Source organism: Fundulus heteroclitus, chromosome 19 (genome assembly GCF_011125445.2).
Source record: "Fundulus heteroclitus isolate FHET01 chromosome 19, MU-UCD_Fhet_4.1, whole genome shotgun sequence".
Lineage (NCBI taxonomy): Eukaryota > Metazoa > Chordata > Actinopteri > Cyprinodontiformes > Fundulidae > Fundulus > Fundulus heteroclitus.
This window is the reverse complement of record NC_046379.1, coordinates 15759228-15779792: the sequence shown is the minus strand read 5'-3', so window position 1 is coordinate 15779792 and position 20565 is coordinate 15759228. Positions and strand designations below refer to the sequence as shown.

At 40.8% G+C, this 20565-nt stretch overlaps 2 protein-coding genes across 4 annotated transcripts in view; both read right to left on the bottom strand.

The window, feature by feature from the left end:
- ldlrap1b (low density lipoprotein receptor adaptor protein 1b) overlaps positions 1-918 on the bottom strand; it is a 45068-nt gene extending 44150 nt beyond the window's left edge. The window contains exon 1 of one of the 2 annotated variants that reach the window (XM_012862094.3): positions 566-918. In XM_012862094.3, coding sequence (XP_012717548.1) covers positions 566-650 — 85 coding nt within the window. In that variant the 5' untranslated portion in view covers positions 651-918. The remainder of the gene's footprint in view (positions 1-565) is intronic. The other variant, XM_012862093.3, reaches the window with a different exon arrangement.
- Positions 919-5745: 4827 nt separating this feature from the next.
- On the bottom strand, positions 5746-20520 carry maco1b (macoilin 1b). 2 transcript variants are annotated; one of them, XM_012862110.3, is made up of 11 exons: positions 20233-20520; positions 17894-18035; positions 15668-15794; positions 14587-14710; positions 13506-13684; positions 11981-12533; positions 9190-9348; positions 8833-9015; positions 8632-8752; positions 6839-7013; positions 5746-6728 (listed from the first exon to the last, which is right to left on the bottom strand). In XM_012862110.3, exons 1-11 carry the CDS (start codon positions 20310-20312, stop codon positions 6526-6528), a joined length of 2046 nt encoding a protein of 681 aa, XP_012717564.2. In that variant the 5' UTR covers positions 20313-20520; the 3' UTR covers positions 5746-6525. The 2 variants fall into 2 exon arrangements, with proteins under 2 accessions (XP_012717564.2, XP_012717565.2); XM_012862111.3 differs by having other exon boundaries at positions 11981-12530.
- Positions 20521-20565: the final 45 nt, after the last annotated feature.

Sequence of the window (20565 nt, the reverse complement as noted above, 5' to 3'; positions counted from 1 at the left end):
TTCTTTTTCTTTTTTTTTTTTCCGTTTCACGTTGCGTATCTCCATAGCAACAAGACTGCACAGGCTCGCCACGAAGGCGGCTGCACATTTTCTCTTTCCGTGTGGCTCCTAAAGTGTGTATCCTGGGAGGCTGGAGCTCCCCCGCTGAGCCTGTTAAACACCGCACAACACCCCGGGCTGCGAAAACTGAGGCGGCGGGGAAGCGGCAGGATTTCCTTCAAACTCTGGTCCAACTCGGATCCAGGGCGCGCGCGCACCCTGCTCCGGGTCTGAGCCGCCTCGCGGACTCCTAAGAACCGGACTTCTTCAGAAAAGCCGCAAAAAAAAGTCCGCTTTGCCACTAAGTGTCAAGTTCAAACGCGTAGTGTTTCCTGAAGTGTATGTCTGCCCCACCGGGCTGGTAACTCGCACATCTCCCCTTCACATTGTGAAACATGTTAAAGCCGACAACAGAAGTTGTGAAGCTGGAAAAAAGACACACACACACAGCCTAGCTTGGTTACAACGCCTGCTAACGCTAACACGCAAACCACCGTAACGCATCGAGCAACAGAGTACAACTTACTTTTATGCCTGCTTGCTCCCCACGACTGTTTGGCAATGCTCGGGCTCCGTATAATTGCCCTTCCAGCGGATTTCAAAGCGTCCATTTCTCAAGCCAGAAGTGGGGTGAAGAGCCCACCGAGCGCCTGTCCGTCTCTGTCGACTCTCCTCCCTCGATTTAAAAAGCCGCTCGCGCGTCCAAACTTTTCCTCAAATATTAATATTCGGCAGTTTTGCTTCTCTCCTCCGCGCTCAGCTCGGCTTCTCTCGACGGCGGATTATCATGCTCGTCCCCCTGGGCGGTGTTATGTATGCAAATTAGCCGGATAACGTGCGTGCGTTACGCTCGCTTTTGTGGCGTTACGCAAGCGGTTGTAGCGTAGCGGACGCGGCAGAGGCGGCGTGCCTGTTGTTCGCTGAAGCCTCGGAGCGGTTCTGCTGCTCCCACCCGCAGCGTTTTCCCCCGAGACGAAACGATCCGGACACGTCACGCGTTCGGTTGACTCACCTCCGCAGGTGGATTGGGAATTTTAAGGAGAGTCTGAGCCGGTGCGGTGAGAAGAAGGGCTGGGTCGAGTCAGTGCGTGCAATCAGTGCATGCGTTACGTATTTATAGCTGAACCCTGTTACATTCTAGGTGAAACGAAAATTATTTTAAATGTAGGCCTACATCTGAATTTATTTACGTTTAGCAAAAGGAATGTAAATTATTTTTGGAAAACAGGACTGCCCTTCTCAGTAAACACTGAAAAAAAGCCTTTATTATAGGCAGCAACCGAATGGTTCTTATATCGACTGACAAGCTTTTTGTATGTCTCCACCGCTATGTTTGATAATTCATCTTTTTGCATTGAGCACCAATTTCAAGTGGAAGACCTCCTTACCATCACCCTAATCAGTCCATCAGATTCAGACCCCCAGCCAAGCCACTCCAGAATATGTTGGTACAACCACTCTAAATCAAGTGTGGATAATTTGTAATTTTGTTTGCTTTATATTCTTTAATTCTCGATAAAGTCACACATTTCAAAGGTGATTGTTTGGAATATTATTTTCAAAAGGTTTTGTTTTCTCAGCTGTAGGGCTAAGATTGGAGTATTAATTTCTATGTTGCTACTTTTCCTTAGTAGCATCTGACCCAAACAACCTGTTCTTAAGCCAGCATTTCCCGAACAGGAGGGGATTTCTGCCTAACATATATTAAAACAAATGTAATTTCCCCATGTATTGAGCATATTTAACAATACATGTTTAGTGGTCAAAAAATTAAGTATTGGTCAACCAGAAATTCCTGTGGAAGTAACTCCTAAGTGTAAATAATCATTGACTTCAAACTTAAATAGGCTAAAACCCCACATTTATTGGGAATTATCAGTAGATTTCAGTTGATACCGGGTTACACCTCCATGCTGTATTACTCCCACCTTACATCTTTGGCCTTTTAGAAGAAAAAAAAAAACACTCAGGAGAAAGGCTTGCGAAGAATCCTGCAGAACCAGACTTCACATGAGATGACAAGCCCAGATACACAAGTTCAGAGAGTCCCTGGGGACACATTAGGGAACATTAATGATATAATCAGTTCGAAGCTCGGTATGAAGTGACCCATACCTGCTGCCCTGACGAAGATAATCCGACCTGAAAGCGGCAGTATTAAATTTTTTCCCCTGCTCAGTAGTTTTTGTAAAGCACGGCTGCTTTTCAGGCAGCTGCAGCTTTAGAGACAGCTGAAGTGTGGAAAATTATACCTTGGTATACCAAGCAATAGCCAAGAGGGTAAAAATTAGAGAGGGGTATGTGAAAAGGTTGACCAACATTGCTAATTCTGCCTCAAAAAGAAACTAACAACACTCTTTCATTTAGATCATCATTGTTTTTAAAATGTATTTAGTATTTACAGCAGGTTTGTGATAACCTTATGAGTAAAAGCAAACCAGTGGTTGACCTGGGCTTTGTACCATTTAAGAAATAAGCTGCCCAGAATGGGGTTAATACTACATTTATGTTAAAGAGGGAAGGAATGAGGAGTTTCTGCCCTTTGGGGTTTTTTTTCCTCGCTGCGCAGGTTTATCAGGTGTTTCAGGAAGCCTGGAACGTGGCAGAATGCTGAGCAGGGAGCTTCTTTCATGCATTAAAATACATTGTCCTTGTTAGGAGCAGGTTCCTCATCCTGAAGAAAGAGGAAACATGAGCTGGGAGGACTTATCAGTAAGATCAAAATGTGTGTCAGTTCAGGACAGTACATTCAGGATGTACCTCAGAGTAAAAAAAAAAAAAATCAGATCCAGGGGTCAAAATCTGTGCAGGTGAATCCAGATACGGAAATGTAATGAATGCAGGACTGTGAGGTTAAAAGGGAAAGAAAAAAAATGTTCAGGATTTCTCCCTGGCCTTCATCTACCCACCAGACGTCCCACTGCTGTGGTTTCAGTCCTTTCAACAGACATGCTCAGTAGCGCTCAGGCAGATTTTATTCAGCGCTTTCCTTTTGTCAGCGCTAAATGGGATTTTATGGTCTTAAAAAAAAAGAGAGAATAATGGGTCTCGCCAGAGTTAATTAACAAGATCCTTTGTGGACAGAGTTAATCTGATTTGATTGGCACTGCGGAGGTTGGCACTGCCCCCTAGGGGCAAGAGACGACGTTGCACTTCGGGTTACCAGCACAGTAGCTCTGTGAGAAAAAGGAGCCTATAAAAATAATATCTAACTTCTATATGGGGTGAAAAACTATCCAACTCATTCCCATGGAAAATCATACATCAACCGTGATTGAGAACCTTTTTGAAAGCTGATTTTAATTTGACTAGCAACACCCAACCCTGACTACAAACAATAACAAGAGTCAAATGACTCCTTAAACCGAACGTGAAGTAGGCCAAAAAGTCTCAAATGCCAAGCCATCATCTCCAATCTAAAGCAATTCAAGAACATATGAGAAACAGATTCACTGATATCTGTCTGTCTCACAAGAGGTTTACAGAGCCTCCTCTAAATCTTCAGGACATTATCCACAAATATGGTGGGACCATTCCCAGGAATATCCGGCCTACCAAAAGTACTCTAAGAGCACGCTCTCCTTATCCAGGATGTCCCAAAAGAACGTAGAACATCTAAAGCCCACGCAGGGCTCACTTGATTCATTTAGGGTTGATGACTCGATTCAATAACAGAAAAAAAAGGACTTCCATGGAGGAGTACCAAGGCAGAAGCAAATGCTGGCCAAAAATAACACAAAGGCCCATCTCAAATAACATCACGACTGTATTCTGTGGACTGATTAGACGCAAAGATCCTTTAGAATGCGTCGTGCTATATGAAAAACTACACAGCATTTCAGAGAGGGGGGAAAAAAAAGTCATGAAGCTTTGCTACACCGAGGATCTGCACAAGTAGAAAACCCCAAAAGATAATGTGTAGACATCAGTTTGTGACCTTAGGCTCAAAGACACTTGAGTTGTGCAGCAGGACAATGACTAAAGCATGGATCATGGTTCTGGAGTGGCCTAGTCAAAGTCAGGGCTTGAACTCAGTGTGGTGTGACCTTTAACAGCCTGTTCATGCTCAGAAATCCTCCAATATGGCTGAATTCAAACAATTCAGCCAACACAAGAGGGCCCCAATTCCTCCACATTAATAAAAAAAAACACCAATCGCTTGATGCTGCAGTTTTCAGGTTTAGGGTCACTGCTATTTCACACTGGGCAAGGTTGGATTCTTTAGCTGCCTCCTCTTACTTAATGGAGCATCATTTGAAAACTGTATTTTGTATTTAGTTAATTGATGATCTGAAATATTTAAGTGTGACGAAAAAAAAGAAGAAGTCCATAAGGGGGCAAAAATACTGTTTAACAGCACTGTCAAAAAATAAATTAAGAGTAAAATATCACATGATGCAACACATAGAAGGCCCTGGCTATAAACAGCTTAGTCATTGTTTTACTATTTATTCCCTTAAAGCCTTTAAAAAGGAATTTTCAATAAATGGGATGAAACAGAAAATAACAGAAACAAGCAAACATGTTTGCAAGAAGAATTGGTATTTTTTTATTATTATTATTATTTCCTGTAAACCTCACAGAGCGAGAGCGCAGCCAAGGTCAGACCTGGGAGAAAAACCTAACTGTGACTGTGGGCATAGAAAACAAAAAACAAAAACGTCTGTTTACGCTCGCCAATCAGCTGACGGAGGAACTGACTGAAACCGTCAATTTTTCACAACATTTGTCAAGAAGCCGACGACAGCGATCTGAGCAGGAGAACAAGGTAGCGAACGCTTCTCCGTCTACGGTGGCCCAACGAAACCAGATGCATGATGACGATCGTTCCAGGCCATGGTGAAACCACATAAGCTTATTACTTTATCCGGTGGAGGAGGAGGAGGAGGGGAACAATACCAGAAACGGGAGCAAGGCAATTAGGCATTAAACCCATGATTGCAAACACTGCAACTTTCACAAAAACAGTTTTTTCTTTGTTCAACTTTAATACAGCGTTCACAACAGAACAAGTGACCAAATCCTCTGCCTGCATTAGATTTCACTAAGTGGTGTTCAGGTGGATGTAGACAAATATCTAGAGACAAATGTATTCGCGGCACGTTCTTTGAACACGTTAAAAAGAAAAAGCGGCGTTAAAGTCTCTGAAGGTCGGATTATTTTGTTTCAAACGTTTCGATTTCCAAATTACGTTTTTTTTAGATGCCGCTTCGCCCGTCAGTGGGGTTTTCAACATGCAGCACTGAAAGTTTCAGACGAGCTGTGGTGGCTGCCTTTTAAATTTGCACATTTTAGTACTGATGAATCTGGTTAATTTGACGCAAACAACAGCTCTTCGAAAGCGCGTGTTAAGATCGGACGCTTGGTAAGTATTTCGCAGCTATTTGAGAAACTTTTGCCCGACGTTTAGCCCTCACCTCGAGGCGCTGCGATCATGCAGAGCGCTGAGAAGTCATCGCAGAAGCAGGCATGGGCCGACTAGCAGTCTCAATGTATACTGGGGTTTTAAAAAAAAAAAAAAAAAAAAAAACAGTAACAGCATTAGCCCTCCCCCACACGTTGCTGAGCACTGCTGGTCAGCTGGCTGAAAGGAAGCTGCTACTTTCCCATCACTAGAAAGAAAAACTCACCTGTATGGAATTATTTCAGAGGGAGATAATTTAGATAGATATAATTGTTGCTTTTCTGTCTTTCCTTAAAAAAAAAAAAAAAAAGGATTTGACTCATGTTATACATTAAACTTTTATAAGTAAACACTGTGATACCAAGGTTAGGAATACCACAAGTATGTCGTAAAAGACGGGGCCTGGCATACAACTTAACCCGCAGTTTGTTTCAACCTTTGTTCTTCCCGTGTTTCTTTTCTTTTAAAAAGAAAATGTGCAGAGTGAAAGAAAACAGCCAACCTAGCAGCAGAAAGCTAAAATCTGTCTGGTTCTGAGTTGTTCCATGTGGGGAAATGCATTCCTCTGGTTGTACAAATGTTGCAAAAACGAAGTGCCAAATACTTGGGGATGTGAACCAGAGAATAATAAAGTGAAAGAAAAGTAATCTGCTTCCCCCATGGAGCCGGAGAGCTGGCAGGAGGTCGCAGGGATGGGGGGGGGCGGGGAGTGGGGCAGCACCCTTGAGATGAAGATACACGCCTGAATCTGTGAGGTTTCACTAGACATTTAAATAAAAACAACCGAGGCGTCCTAATTTTCCAGGGATTTAAGTTGTTTTGGGTATCTTTTTTTTTTTTTTTTTTTTTTTTTTGTCTTTTGTTTTAACTACAACAAACACAGTCACACAATACAACATCCTTCTGACCTGGCAAAAAGAGAGAACAGAAGAAGAAGAAGAAAAAAAAAATCGAGTTCTGGGCCGCGACATGACCGGGCCTGCAGGGGCAGGACGACTGGAGAGAGGGCGGATGGAGGAAAAGGGAGGGGCAGAACAGAAAAGGGAGGGGAAAAAAAAGAAAAGAAAAGAAAGAAAAAGCGGTCACTTTTTGAGAGGCTGGTAAACAGAAGCGTTGGGGTCCAGGCTGGAGGGATTGGTGTCCATGAACTTTGAGGAGTAGTGGGGGGCCACGGGGGTCATGCTGCTGGTGTCGGCTGTGTAAGAGATGCTGGGCATGACGGCCATAACTTCTGCTATCTTCTGCTTCAGGTCTTTGATTTCTTGGTCCTTCTGAAGGATCTGACCTAAAAAAAATAAATAAATTGTGATCCGACTATCTTGGTAGCTCAGTTATACATAAATAAATGTGTGTTTAAATACCGACAGCAAATTAGCAAACATTTTTTTTGGGCACCTTGTGCAATCTCCAGCTGTCTTTTGGCATCTCCGAGTGCAGAGAAGAGGTCCAGTTTGATCCTGGTCTCTGCGCTCAGGCTGTTTTCAAGATGCTGAGTCTTGTCCTGCATCGCTGACAGCGCTGACATCAGCACCTCTGTGTCTTTTTCATTTTCCTTATACTTATGAAGTTCCTGAGACACAAACAAAGTTACGCAAACAAGGTCAGACAATCACCCAGCAACACTTTATGGAAAGAGATATTAAACAACCCATCTAGTGGAGTATTCGTTTTACACAAACACATGTACACTGATAATAGAAAACAAAACAGCAAGGTAATGAAGTGTGGATCTCCAGAGCAGGACACATCACAACAGGCTAATGGGCCAAGTTAACCCGTCCAACAAGACGCAGGTTTCAAAGCATCTGAAGCATTTGAGTTGAAAAAGGTTCAACTTTACACGTTTGAGGCAGTTTGACCCAAATCTGGCAGGGGGTGGTCAGGCTAAAACAAGCGCTAACTACAGCATGACAATGACGGTCTTCAGAGCTTTGCCTGGTATGAGTCAGCTTATAAGCTTGTTTCTATCAGATTGGTTTTCGTGCATAATCGCCTTGTAAAATGAGAGTACGCCGTTTTCAGCCTGAACCAAATTATACAGCTACAGTTTGCCAGTCTGATGCTATACTGAAAACATAGTTTGGGTTTTAAATCATCTTAAAGCCTCAAGAAACCATGGGGTATTTATACCAACTTGTCTTGAAAACCTTCGATTAGGAACTCCAGTGTGCCTCGGTGTGCTTTACAAAACGTTATGCAGCCTTTCTGAATACAAGCAAGAACCCCTTAAAGGGGCCAAGTCACGTACTACGACCATAAAACAAACCTATTCATCTTCAAATGAAACGATACACGCCAAGCATTCGTCCTGAAAGCGTGCGCTGGTCCTTTCTGACCAACCCGATCTACAGGGTTATAGTTACTTAACCTCTGTCTTTTTGCACAGTCGCGAGAGTTTTCTGACTTGTTCAGGTTATTGAGCGCATTCGTAATATCTTACGTCCGGTCAAAGTGGTCTTGTTGTGGTAAATATATAAAAATGCGCTTTGTTTACTAACAAACTCAGAAATTAAATATAATAAGCCACCAGGGTGTAATAACCTAATCATAAAACCTTTGCATGCAACCAGAGTGAGCTACTGAAGTAGAGATTTGTAAAGTAATTGTTCGTGACCAGGCCCCTTTAAGGAGGAATCTGAGTAAAATGTGAATAAAGAGGAAACAACCATTTTCAAAGATTTGTGTTTTCTTCCCTTATGGGATGTCACCAGAGGAATGTTACATGTGCAAAAAGTATATATTTATTTTATTTTTTTTGGAAAGGTGGGTTTTGCCTTAATTTAAAAACCAATTTAAAACAAATACAAAAGCTGACCATAAAATGTTCTAGTATAGACGACACATTTACTATATTCCATAGAAAAGGGTGGCTAGTAGCTTTAAGCTAGGCTGCTTATTTTACATAACATTACAAACCAATGAGCTTTTCCACAGTTCTCTAACTCTGTGGCAAGAGCAGCAATTTTGACATTTCCTATTTTGACTCAACCTTATTTCTATTGGTGTAAACAAAGTGATGGAAGCTCATGAAAAATGAAATAAAAACTGACTAAAACCCAACATTTTCATCTAGATGAACTTCTGAAGATCAAACTGGATAAAGGAAGAAACCAGAGCTGCCCGAGCTGATCCTATTCTACAGGTTAAACGTGTAAACAGAGTTTCTCCCAGCACCAACGCACGCCTACCTGAACTTTTATTTCCAGATCTCGTATCTGCTCCTCTTTCAGCTTGATGTCCATTGTTAATTTTTTACCCTCCGCTTCTAATTCAGTGATTCGCCGCCGCAGCGTGTCTGTGCACTCCCCTCTGGAAAAAGAGAAGAAGAATTGGAGTAAATCTCAGTAGCAAACAAGCCACTGGAGGAAAAACTCAAGACGACGACGTACCTAGACGCCGCTGCTAGCGCTACTGCCCTGGCAGCCGTGGCCTCCTCTAATTTCTTTCTCTTCTTTTCTTCTGTCAACTGCTTCTCTGCAGCAGCTCGGGCCTCCTGTTCTGCTTTGAGCCTCTTCTCCAGTTGGCCGACTGTTTGTTTATCCTTTTGTTTCGCCTGCACAGCGTTATGAAGCCTAGTGCACGGAGAAAAACAAAACAATGCAGAACGCATTCGGCCACTTGAAACAAGAGGTACTGGAATCTGAAATGAATTCGGACAGATTAGCAAAACTAGATATTTCATTTGAAACTGAAACAATTAACCCACAGTATCTTATTAGCTGCATTTGAAGAGACGTGCTCCTTACTTGTTCTGCAGCAGCTCGTTTTCCTGCCGCAGCTGACCCAGCTCGGTGCGTATGGAGCGCTCGGCGCTGCCCAGCGAGCCGACCTGGCTGCGCAGGTCCTGCTCGACCTGCCGGCTGGCCTGCAGGTCCGCCTTCAGCTTTTTAATGTCCTGCTCCAGTCTGTGCCAGGTGGGAGTGAAAACAGATATGCTTATTTGTAGGAAACCTTTTTGTTTTTTTGGGTTTTTTTTGCAACTACTTTTGTCCAGAAGAGTTGGTTCTGGAAGAGAAGAGTAGCAGAAGGAGGTATAAAACAGCCACAAAACCGGGAACAAAAAATCCTACGAGTCCAAAACTTCTCAAAGTTGACAGCCAACAGTGGTCACTGATGTGATAATAGACATTTGTTTGAATTTATTATTTTTACCAGTCTCTTAACTACCTGAGTGGGTAATTTTTATGCAGTTCTGCTTCATTTTATGTGATGCAGTTCATTATGAATATTTTTCTAATGAATATTTATGCAGACGTCACGCTTGCCTTTTATTCGTTTTTAAAGCCCTCTGTGGTCTTGCCCCATCCTGCCTTTCTGAGCTGCTCAGCCCTTATATACCCTCCCGCTGCCTTAGAGCAGCTCACCTGCTCCTCAGAGAACCAAAGACCAAGCCTACGATTTTATTTTCTTCCTAAAATGTGGGATAACTTAACACTGCAATAAACAACGGCCTCTTCTCTCTCCATTTTTAAAACTCTCTTTGCTCTGGCCTTTGACATCACTTGAGATGCTGATTTCTACTCTATTTTATTGTTTTACCTGTTTTGTGAGTATTTTGTGATCGCCCTTACTTTTTTACATTTCTTTATCGAGTCATTTTGTGTCTTTTAATATAGATAGCACTTTGGTCCTGCATGGTGCTTTAAAATGCTTTAGAAATGACGTCAGGTAGATCTAGAACCTCTAGAGATGATTGTGTAAAAATGATGGATAACCCTGAGCGTCTTCAGTCGGAGGCTCCTCCAGATCAGCTGTAACAGACCAAAAAAGTAAAAAAAAAAAAAAACTGGACTTCTTTTTTTTTTTTTTTTTTCTCGAAAGAGTCCAGTTGTTTTGTTTTTTACTTTTTTTGGAATGACCCTAACCTAACCTGGATGACTGAGGACCTTCACCAGCTGTAAGACAGAAAGATCCTTCCTGGCTGCAGCCATCTGTATCTATAACAACTTGCTGAAGAAAGATCTATGAGTTACACCAGCATTTTATTTCCCTTTGGGCTTAATAAAGTATCTCTGAACTGAGCTGAATTTAAAAAAAATGGGAACAAATGTATGGATGGAAACGTTTTAGATAATCAGTTTCCTTTATTCCTTCTACTTTTACTTGTGGACAGCTGTTCCATCGGCTATCCTTCAGCTGTTACCCAGAGGCATCTGCAACCGAGCTGCACAAAACCTAACCACATAGAAAAAGAGGCACTAAAAATAACCCCTTGCTTCAGAAAATGAAGGAATTGCCAGATTATTCACGTGATGCAACAAAACATTTATGCCCCTTAAGTGTATCAAAGATTATCAACCAAAGTTGAAGTGTGTTGCCTGAAAGTGGTGGCAGTTTTGAACTTTGGTGCATTTATGAATTGGGAAGAAAAGATAAATCAGATGTTTCAGTATTTGACTTGATGGACTACGATCAGAGCAAATTAAGGAAAATTCATTAATTTTCCAATCTGTGGCCAGCTGATTGGGGCTCCTCCAGCTAAAGCTTCTTCTGCTCCCATTTAGACAACTACCATTGCCAACAACTAAAACAAACATCAAACCTACTATCCTATCTGATTGGAGACTCCTGATAACATTTCCTGCTATCCGAAATATTTTAACCATTGCCATTTCCTGCATCGTATCTGCACAAAAACTTTTGAGGCTTTAATTTCCCTATTCAGGTTGTCTGCTCAAATAAAATTAGCCTCTAATACAGGGGTGTCAAACATACGGCCCGCGGGCCGGATCCGAACAATTTAGTCCGGCCCTGTGGCTAAATGCATTATCATTATTTTTTCCAGTGTCCTGTCTGGCAATGTGGCAATAAGATGCCACAAAGAGCTCATCAGATTTGACTTTCACAAGTGGACAAGATAAAAGGAAGAGAATGATAAAACAATTATTGAAAAAAAAACATCATCAAACTTCATTTAATTGAAAATATGCAGTTCCTATATTGTCCACGAGGGGCGCTGTGTTTTAATTAGCAGATTAAGCTTCAGGTGTGGAAAAATTCAAATCATTTCTTAATTTTTATCTGTTTGATGTATTTTATCATGCAGGACAGTGTTTTTAAGTTCCAAAAAAGGTGAATAAATGTTTTTCAACATTGTATAATCACTGTGATCGGTTCTTATGCATAATGCACAAGTAAATGTTTAACTGAGTAAAAGTATTGTTGAAATTGTACATACTTTTCTTAAAAACGCTGAGGTTATTCATAATATATTGTGTAAAAGTGAAATTAACTTAATATAAAAATCAACAACAAGTCCACATTTATTAGTTCTATTTAATCTTGCAATGAGTTTACTCGTGTGGCCCTCTTGAGATCAGATTAAGCTGTATGCGGCCCCTCAACCAAAATGAGTTTGACACCCCTGCTCTAATACATCTAACACGGGACTTAAAGGGAACTTTCAACCTTAACTCAAGACCAACACTGCCTGTAAACATCAACATGCAACTTAAAGAGGTCATATTTGCAAATCTAAATGTTTCAGTTTAACGGTATGGAGCTGTAAGTTCTTCATCGGGTGGCTGTGCTTCATACCTAACAAGCGCCTCTGGCTTTTTCAGCTCGTTGTTGGGGATGCAGTTGTCTGTGGGGTCCCGGTGGGAGCTGCCGGACGTCCCTTTGCCCGCCGTCAGCTTGTGCTTCTTCTCGTTCTTCCCCGCGGAGGGCGGCTGCGCTGAGGGCACGCTGCCGTTGGTGGCGCTGTGGCCGCACGGCGAGGAGGCGAGCATCACGGCGTTGGTGTTAGCGTTTTTGTAATTTTTGGAGGAGGAGGAGGAGGAGGATGAAGATGAACAGGAGGAATTGTTGTCCTCTTTAAGCAACAGGTTCTCTGTGCTGCCCAGCTCTGTGTTCAGTCTCTTGTTGTTTATATGTTTCTCCATGTACTCCACCTCTTGGAGCTTAGAGTCCACCGAAGACGGCAGGATGCTGTTCTGTTGCTTTTTACTATCCCCGCCGCTTCGTCCTTCTTTCCCTTTTTCTTTATACTCCAGCTCTGGGAAGGGCACAGATGGCTTTTTATTGGCTGGGGCGCCATTCTGTGACACTGGAGGTGTGTCTCCTTCAGATAATCCTTTAGCTGGTGCTGCTTAAAGGGATTAAGAGAACACAGTGATATAGATATATAGAGGAAGTGTTTAGCAATATTTATATGCATATATACAGTATATAGCAATTCAAAGAGCTTTATAAACACCCAAAGGCAGCTCTTAAGGAGGCTCGTGTTTGCAGGTTTATATTAAAACAGCTTTGTAAAGAAGGCTATAGACTTTGTTTATCTAATCTTGAATTTCCTTGGATCAGGCCATGATGTGTTGCTTTTTGGGATCTTTTGGCCTACTTCATGTCGTCACACAGATCCTGATTAAGTGATCTCGATTTATACAAACGAGGTCTGGGCATGGCTTTTGAAACTGAACCAAAAAAAAAAAAAAAAAAAAAAAAAAAAAAGCATTTAATTACAGCTAATTTACATCACATTTTCACATAGATTATTTTTTTTTACCTTAATAAGTGGAATAATTTGAAAATTGATCTTTGAATTTACTGACGTTATCTTTCAGAACATTTAATTGTGACAAAAGAGTAAAAACAGCAGATATCTGTAAAAGAGACATCATATTTCATGGCACATTATATTGCTAATCCCTTCTGATTATATTAAAACTGAGCAGTTGACACGTAACCTAATAAAGCTCACTTGCAAGTACCCCACCAGTACAAATCACAAGTAGTCCAACACTGCAGAGATTATCTATATAAATTTTACTTTATACTGTCTTTATTTTTCTAATTTTTTTGGCAGACTCCAGAAGGATGTTGCATAATCATTCCACCCTGGAAACAGAGTAGTTCAAATGCATCACTAAAAGTATTTTTATTTGTTTTTTATTTTTTTAGAGTTCCCGTGACATTCTCACTAAGAAAATTTGTTTTGCAGACTAAACCACAAACTTGCAATCTGGAAACACTTCTGAAACCCAAGCGTGACTGAGAACAGCTGCAGCGATGGAACCGGGTATCTCCTACCACCACAAAGAGCTTCGTGTCCGACTCTTACCTTCCTCTGCTTCTCGCTCTTGCCTTTGAAGCATCTGTTGCTCTGGAGGCAGAGCCTGCTGTAGCAGTTGCATATAAAACTCGTTCTCCTTCTGCACCTCCTTCTGCTTCCGCAGACGCATTTTATAACTAACGTAGCTCTTGAAGCCAAAGCCCAACGTGACTACGGGATAGCCGATGCTACACAGAGGGATACAGAAAAAAACGATTTTATTCAAGGCAATGACGAGTTAAACACATTGTAGTAGCAGCACCTTACAGAAGCATTAATATCCCTTGAACTTATTCAAATTTTGTCCCATTACAACCACAAAAGTCATCAAATTTTATGCGATAGAGCAACAGAAAGTGGTGTGTGATTATGAAGTGGAAGGAAAATAACTTCAGAGGTTTGTTAGGGAGCAATTGTGAACAAACGGCACCATGAAGATCAAGGAACACAGCATGATGGATGTCGTAAATACTGGACATTATTGAAAGAAAACCTGTAAGTGCATAGATAACACATACATATCCTTTTCCTCCCAACTCACGAGTATGTGTTTTGTGTAGCTCTATCACATAAAATCCCGATAAAATACGTTGACGTTTGTGGTTTTAAAGGGCTATGAACATTTTTGCAACACCCTGTATGTAGAAGTCTCACCATGGGACCTTTCCTAATATTTTGCTTTAAAAGAAGTCAAGTTTTTTGAACTGGCCTTGACAAATAGTTCTCCACTCTTTCTAAACAAAAGTGTTTCATGGAAGCTATTAATGAAGACCACCGTAACAGTCTGGCTTCATCAAAGCGAAGCATAAAGAAACAAGAGCGGAAAGCAGCTACCTCTGCTTCAGTTATCATGGATGTACAGACCAACGTTCATTTTAAGAAAACAAACAACAACAAAAATCACTGTTTTCCCTAAAAGCTGTAGCTACAATTGGTATACTTTATCTTTGTACTTAGAAAAGTAACAATACGGGGCATAACTGTATAATTACTCATTAGTATAGAAAGAATAAAGCATAGACCAGCAGGGTAGCAGTATTATAACTTGAAATGTACATTTTTCTTAGATAAAAACAGAGCAGACGCTCACCAGTGTGCAGCAAAGGGACGACACAGGTCCACATGGAAGTTCTTCAGGTCTTTGAATCTGATCGCTGCCTCTATGTACACAAACAGTATCCATAGAGACACGGTGGGCAGACACACACCCCTCTCTGCATCAACAAAACAAGGCACAAGTGTCAGGACGTCAGTTTTAAACTTGCCGTTTGTGAGGTTTAAGACTGGCTGTTCTGAAGATGCACAGAATATTTGCTTTTTTATTTCATATTTATACAATAAATGTGCCTGTGCTTCTAAAAATATGCTGCCAAGTCCAGAAAAGTAGACCTTTAACCTTGGCTTATACTACATCATTTAGAGTCAAACTAAAATCAAGCGACATGACTGAAAAAAAGCTAACCTGTTGAATAAAACCCAATATATTTCCCATTCAAAAGAAACAAACTTTTCTATAATAACAGGCCTATAATTTATCTCCAGATTTCCATCACCACACTATAATCAATAGGGATATAGTGTGCCCTGAAGTAGACCCAACCCATTGTTTCTTGGCAGCACTGCACTCAAAACATTTAACACCAAGCTGTGGGGCGCAATAAGATATTTATACTCCTATGACATGCTGGGAGTCTGAATGTCACTGGTGAGTTCAGAAAGCAACTGGGAACCACTGCGTTCCTCCCTCCCACCCATCCACGGGCTCTAGGATTTCAATCCGACACCTGGCCTTTGGTCAATGCAGGCAGACGCCACTAAATCAGTCTGACAGGTAATCTGCAGAGCGCAGCTCACTTTCATCCACCATGCAAATTTTGCTGAAATTAATCTGCTGTTGCAAGCAAGCGAACACAATAATAAGCGCCGGTTTGACACGATTCCCACTCATCCTTTCTGGAAAGCATTCAGTTGGGAATTTGACGTGAAACAAAGACAAAAAGGCTGGTTAATCATAGGAGCGTGTCCCATAAACCGACTAATAGGAAATGGACACAAACGTCACTGCCAGAAGACCAGGTTGACAAAGAAATATCTTCACAATTTGCAAAATGGCCCAATGAAGCAACAGAAACGTGGAGATATGAAGACGATCAGATGCGGGGAACACTTACCGGTGTGCCAAACATACTGCACCCACACATAGGTACTGGCAGCAAAGAAGAGCCATTGCACCGGGATGAAGAGGAGGCAAATGATGTCCGAGGTAAATGCCACACAGACAAAGAATACTGAAAACGCCTGAAACAGAAAGTAGACGTGGTAAAAAATGACTCCAAGCAATAAAAAAATTCTAACATAAATTGATCAATGGCCTCTTAATATCTATATTTATCCTTACAAATCTCATTTTCAGCAAGTTTGAAGGAGAAGAATTTAATTGTTTTGCAAAAAAGCTAAAAATGTTGGAAAATCTATTGGACTCTGGTAATCTTTCAGCAAGTACAATTAGTTCATGGATGAAAAAAACTAAACAAAAAAAATAAAACAATTATGTAAATATAACATGTTCGGTTCTCTGTCAAGCATCTCATTGAGAAACAGCAACACAAACGAACGCCTACACGAAACATTTTACAAGAACAGGCTGTGCATGAGCTTTAATGTATCAAAGGAAGAGCAGGGCTGCGATAAATCAGCATTAGCATACATTATGAAGATATAGGCCTGACTACTGGAGCGCAAATCTGATCACATCTAAACGTTGTCATCAGACAGGAAACAGGCAGCAAATAAGATGAAGATTTTATTTGATCGTGTGTTTTTTTTTCCATAAGTAGTATATGATGAGAAAGATGGTGCAACAAATTTGGCAAACAGCTCGACTATCAGTTTAGTAATATTATTATGTTTATTGGTGAATGACAACTAAAACATGCATCAAGCAGGCTTCTGGCCATGCCTGTGTATGTAGATCTGATATAACACCAATAAAAGGTGACTGTTTGCATGGTGGAAGTGAAACTCTTGAAGATAAACCGCTGGTATGACCGAAGCTCTGTCTAAATTCCCCTAAACCACACCAGAAAAGGAGCTCAAGCAGATCCTAACAGCAAAACTATCAGATAAACCTGAAATCGATCAAGAGGACGGAGGTCTCCAAAGTCAGCTTGACGCAGCTAACTGGGTTTCCTCAGTTAGAAACTATGAAAATACATAAAGGAATTTGAATATTTCGATACGACTGGACCGAATAACTTAATAAATCAGAGCCGTTTGCCTCTCGAAGTGCCCTGAGGCAACATTTGTTGTGAATTGGGGAATTGAAACTGAATTGAAGTATTACTGGTGAGAAGTTAATGGGCAAATTGTTATTAACTTAGCTAGAAAGAAGAAGCATAAAACAATATAAAATTGTGCTAAAGGATATCAGTAACTTCGGGTAATAGTAATAATAGTAATAATATGAGGAATAATTGTGACATACCATCACTTATGTCAATTTAAAGATATGCCTTAAACTGAGACAATGAGGTTAAAAACTACAACCTGATGTTTCGTTTGTAACATCAGTATACGTTTCCAGTATACTGTGATAATATAAGCGGGTAACTTAAGAGATTTTAAGTGATTCATTGTGAAGTGTAAGAATCATTTGAGCTTAAATCTGCACATTCATCAACATCTAACAGTTCTGGTAAGCACTGCTGTGGCTCTATTTTACGCTTTTATTTTCGTTTTTAATGACGCAGTGAGGGATTTACATGACGCTGGACCATTTGACCATTTACACCGTCTCTGATCTCTTTTCACCACATTTCGAAGCCGCTTTAACGAAACAGAATGGAAGGTAACTTTCACCAATTTTTTCTCCTCTGACAGATTTCTTCAGGCTCAAATGTGGATCCACCTGCTCAAGGACGTTTCATCACAGCTATGTGCCAATACCCACCCGCCAGGGAGATGTCGCAAACCCAACTCTGCCAAGAATAAAGTCATTTTCTACAATCTACTCAAAGTCTATCGAAAGGAACTGTGGTCATATGTCTCCAGTGGTAATATCATAAACTGATGCACTGATGTTTATTAGTTTGGTTAAAATTATTGTTTTCATTTGTTTTTTTGCTCAAAATTGGAAAAAAAAAAAAAAAAAAGGTTGAAATGACTGGCAGCCTACTTCTAACATCTACACTGAATGTTTTGCTTGTTTTTCCCTCAGTGGTTTAAAGTCTGCCTACCACTAATCCACCAGCTGAACAAACTGATCAGTGCATCAGTATCTTAGTTGTTGGTGAGGCGTTCTTCTGCGGATGGATATTCTGAGATAATAACGAGTTTGGGTTCAAGCTCTCCATCCGATTTTATTAAAACACTGTAAGTCGTGGTGCGGCGCCACTCACCAGTCCCTGGTATCTGAAGGAGTCGTAGACACTCCGCATGAAGAGCCAGAACGGCCAGAGGTACTCAAACCTGAACTCGAGCACAAAGTCTGCCAGCAGCACCAGAGCCCACACAACCAGGAACTTCAGGTACAGGAAGGTACTGAAAAAAAAACAAAAAAAACAGAGAACAGTTGTATTTCAAATTGCAAACACACATGTTTTTATACACTGCCAATCAACAATGACTTTCTTCCCCATTGTTAACAATACGCATGTTACCATATGCAGGAAGTCTGCTGCTAATTGCGCTCCAGTCTTCATATTGGTCAGTTCTCTACTGACTGTGTCGTCTTCTTGAAAACAACTTTAATTTTCCATTATGAGCTTCATTTTTTGGAATCAGCAGTTATAGTATTTAGGCTAGCATATCCCAAACATCCTTTGTCACACTTTTTTTCCCATTTGTGTTGACACCAGAACTACAACTTTTAGCTAGCATTTTGCTCTGACAACAGTATGTTTGATTTACTTAAAGTCAAATAGATCTTAACCTCTTAAGACCCGAGGATTTTTGGTCCAAACACATATATATAGGCTTTTGGACAGGTGAAAAAAGCAGAAGAGAGTTTCCCTTCAGACATATATGTTTGATCAGTTGTAAACCTCGATTACAGATCTGTCAGGAGAAATATATATATATATATATATATATATATATATATAATATATATATATATATATATATATAAATATATATATATATATATATATATATATATATATATATATATATATATATATATATATATATATATATATATATAAAGAGAAACGGATCATTTTCAAGTATCAAAAAGCCAATGTTTACAATTCTCGGGTCAAAAGGTTAAATTAACCAATTGTCTATTATTTTATGTACCTGCATAAGAAAAATCAACTGATTTGATATGCGAGCAAATGCCTAATTTCCACAAATAAGGTCCAGATTCTTTAAATGATTAGAAAATAATTTATGCCAGGGCGTACCCCACATTTCACCCAAAGACTACTGGAGCTAGAGACCAGCACACACACCCCCAGCCCCACCACTACTCTGCACAGATAGGTGAGTATTTGTTGAATTAAAGAATGCAAGAAAAAAATTCACATTTTCTTCAAATGCAGATAGTTTTCCAATAATGTTTTCAATGATGAAAACATCATAGCACACAAAAACAATCGCAACCCTCTGGCTGAATACTGTGAAATACCTTTATTTCACCCACTGTGAAATAAAGGTATTTCTATTTTATTTCACCTACTTAAAAAAAAGGGAGAATCATTTATCACGGGCACTTTGTTGCAATTTGGTTAAAAAAAAAAAACACATTAAACCGAAAAATGTTTTGTGATTTTGGGTCACTATTCACAGGTTTCCAATGTAAACCGATGAAAATAAATGATCCTAGGATGTCTGCACTGACATCGTATCTCCCTTATTTTATTTTTTTATTTTTACCTGCTTGCATGTATGACTTGAAAAGTGTTTTTAGGGCATGTCCAAGCGCTGTTATCCTGACATAACTATTAAAATTGGATATGAGGCTTAATGTTATTGATTGGGGCTGCATGCATGAGATGGAGCCTATTGGCAGAACAAATTCAGGGGATGCACTTAGTCCAGGCAGCTTACGTTAAATAATGTATAAAATACAAACATACTAATGATGCATTCTAAGAGCTGGGCTAAAATGTGTTTATGATTATCAGGGGTTTTTTGACGGTTCTAACACATAAATGCTGGGATTTTTCCATTTTTTTAGCCACCTTCTTAACAGTATAATATACATTTGATCACAGATGATTTGTAAGCCTTTTACTATTTTATGATGCGGGCGCCAGTTCAATAATTTATGTGCTCCTCCATATCTCCGGACCTTGATGTGGAACCAGCGGCTGTTGACTGGTCAGGTATAAATATAGGAAGTCACACAGAGGTGGAACCTGTCAGGTTCAGTTCAGGCAGCCCTAGAGGGCAACAAAAGCCCCTCCTGTGAAGTTGCTAAACATGGAGTAGCTGCAGTTTGACAGCACCGGCCGATGACGTTTCGAGGCTCAAAATCCTAGTCTGAGCTGTTTGGTTATGGTTAGCGTGGCCAGCACCGCTGTGGTGAAATAAACCTACTGACAGGGCTTCAAACCAGGCTGTATTGGGGCCTAGCAGCTCAGCTAGCTCAACAGCTAATATTACCTGCTGGTGCACAGGAGGGGGGAAACTACAGCTAGCTTAAATAACAGCCTGTCCCGCCGAGGCAGCTCGCTCTTCGGGCTCCCGACCGTGTCGGAGCCGTGGCGCAGACTTGTTCCGGATAAGTTACCTGCCGTAGATCCCCTCGGTGATTCGGTTCCGTTTTAACGGCCGTCTTAGTTTGCTGCAGTCCGCATTGCGCCGCTTCATCCTCCTCCCCTTGGCTTCGGCCGTCGAGTAGCAGCTGTAATCTTATCCAGTTTTCTTGCGTATACTGACAACGATAATAAATAAAATACCGGCGGCGTGCGTTGCTGTTGTTATTATTATTCCCCCCCGCTGAACACAAAGAAATAAATAAAGGACTCAGCTAGAGATCCTCCTCTTTTTCTGTTAGCGCACGCTCAATAAGCGCAGACCGCGCTGGGCTGTGCGTACGTGACGTTGACGGACGCGCTTGGTG

Excerpts from the sequence above, each read along its gene's own strand:
- maco1b (XM_012862110.3), bottom strand. The coding sequence starts at position 20,312 with ATGAAGCGGCGCAATGCGGACTGCAGCAAACTAAGACGGCCGTTAAAA. Across the intron at positions 18,036-20,232 it reads ACCGAGGGGATCTACGGCAG|TACCTTCCTGTACCTGAAGT; the intron begins GTAACTTATCCG and ends TTTTTTTTTCAG. Across the intron at positions 9,016-9,189 it reads AACGAGCTGCTGCAGAACAA|GCTTCATAACGCTGTGCAGG; the intron begins GTAAGGAGCACG and ends TCCGTGCACTAG.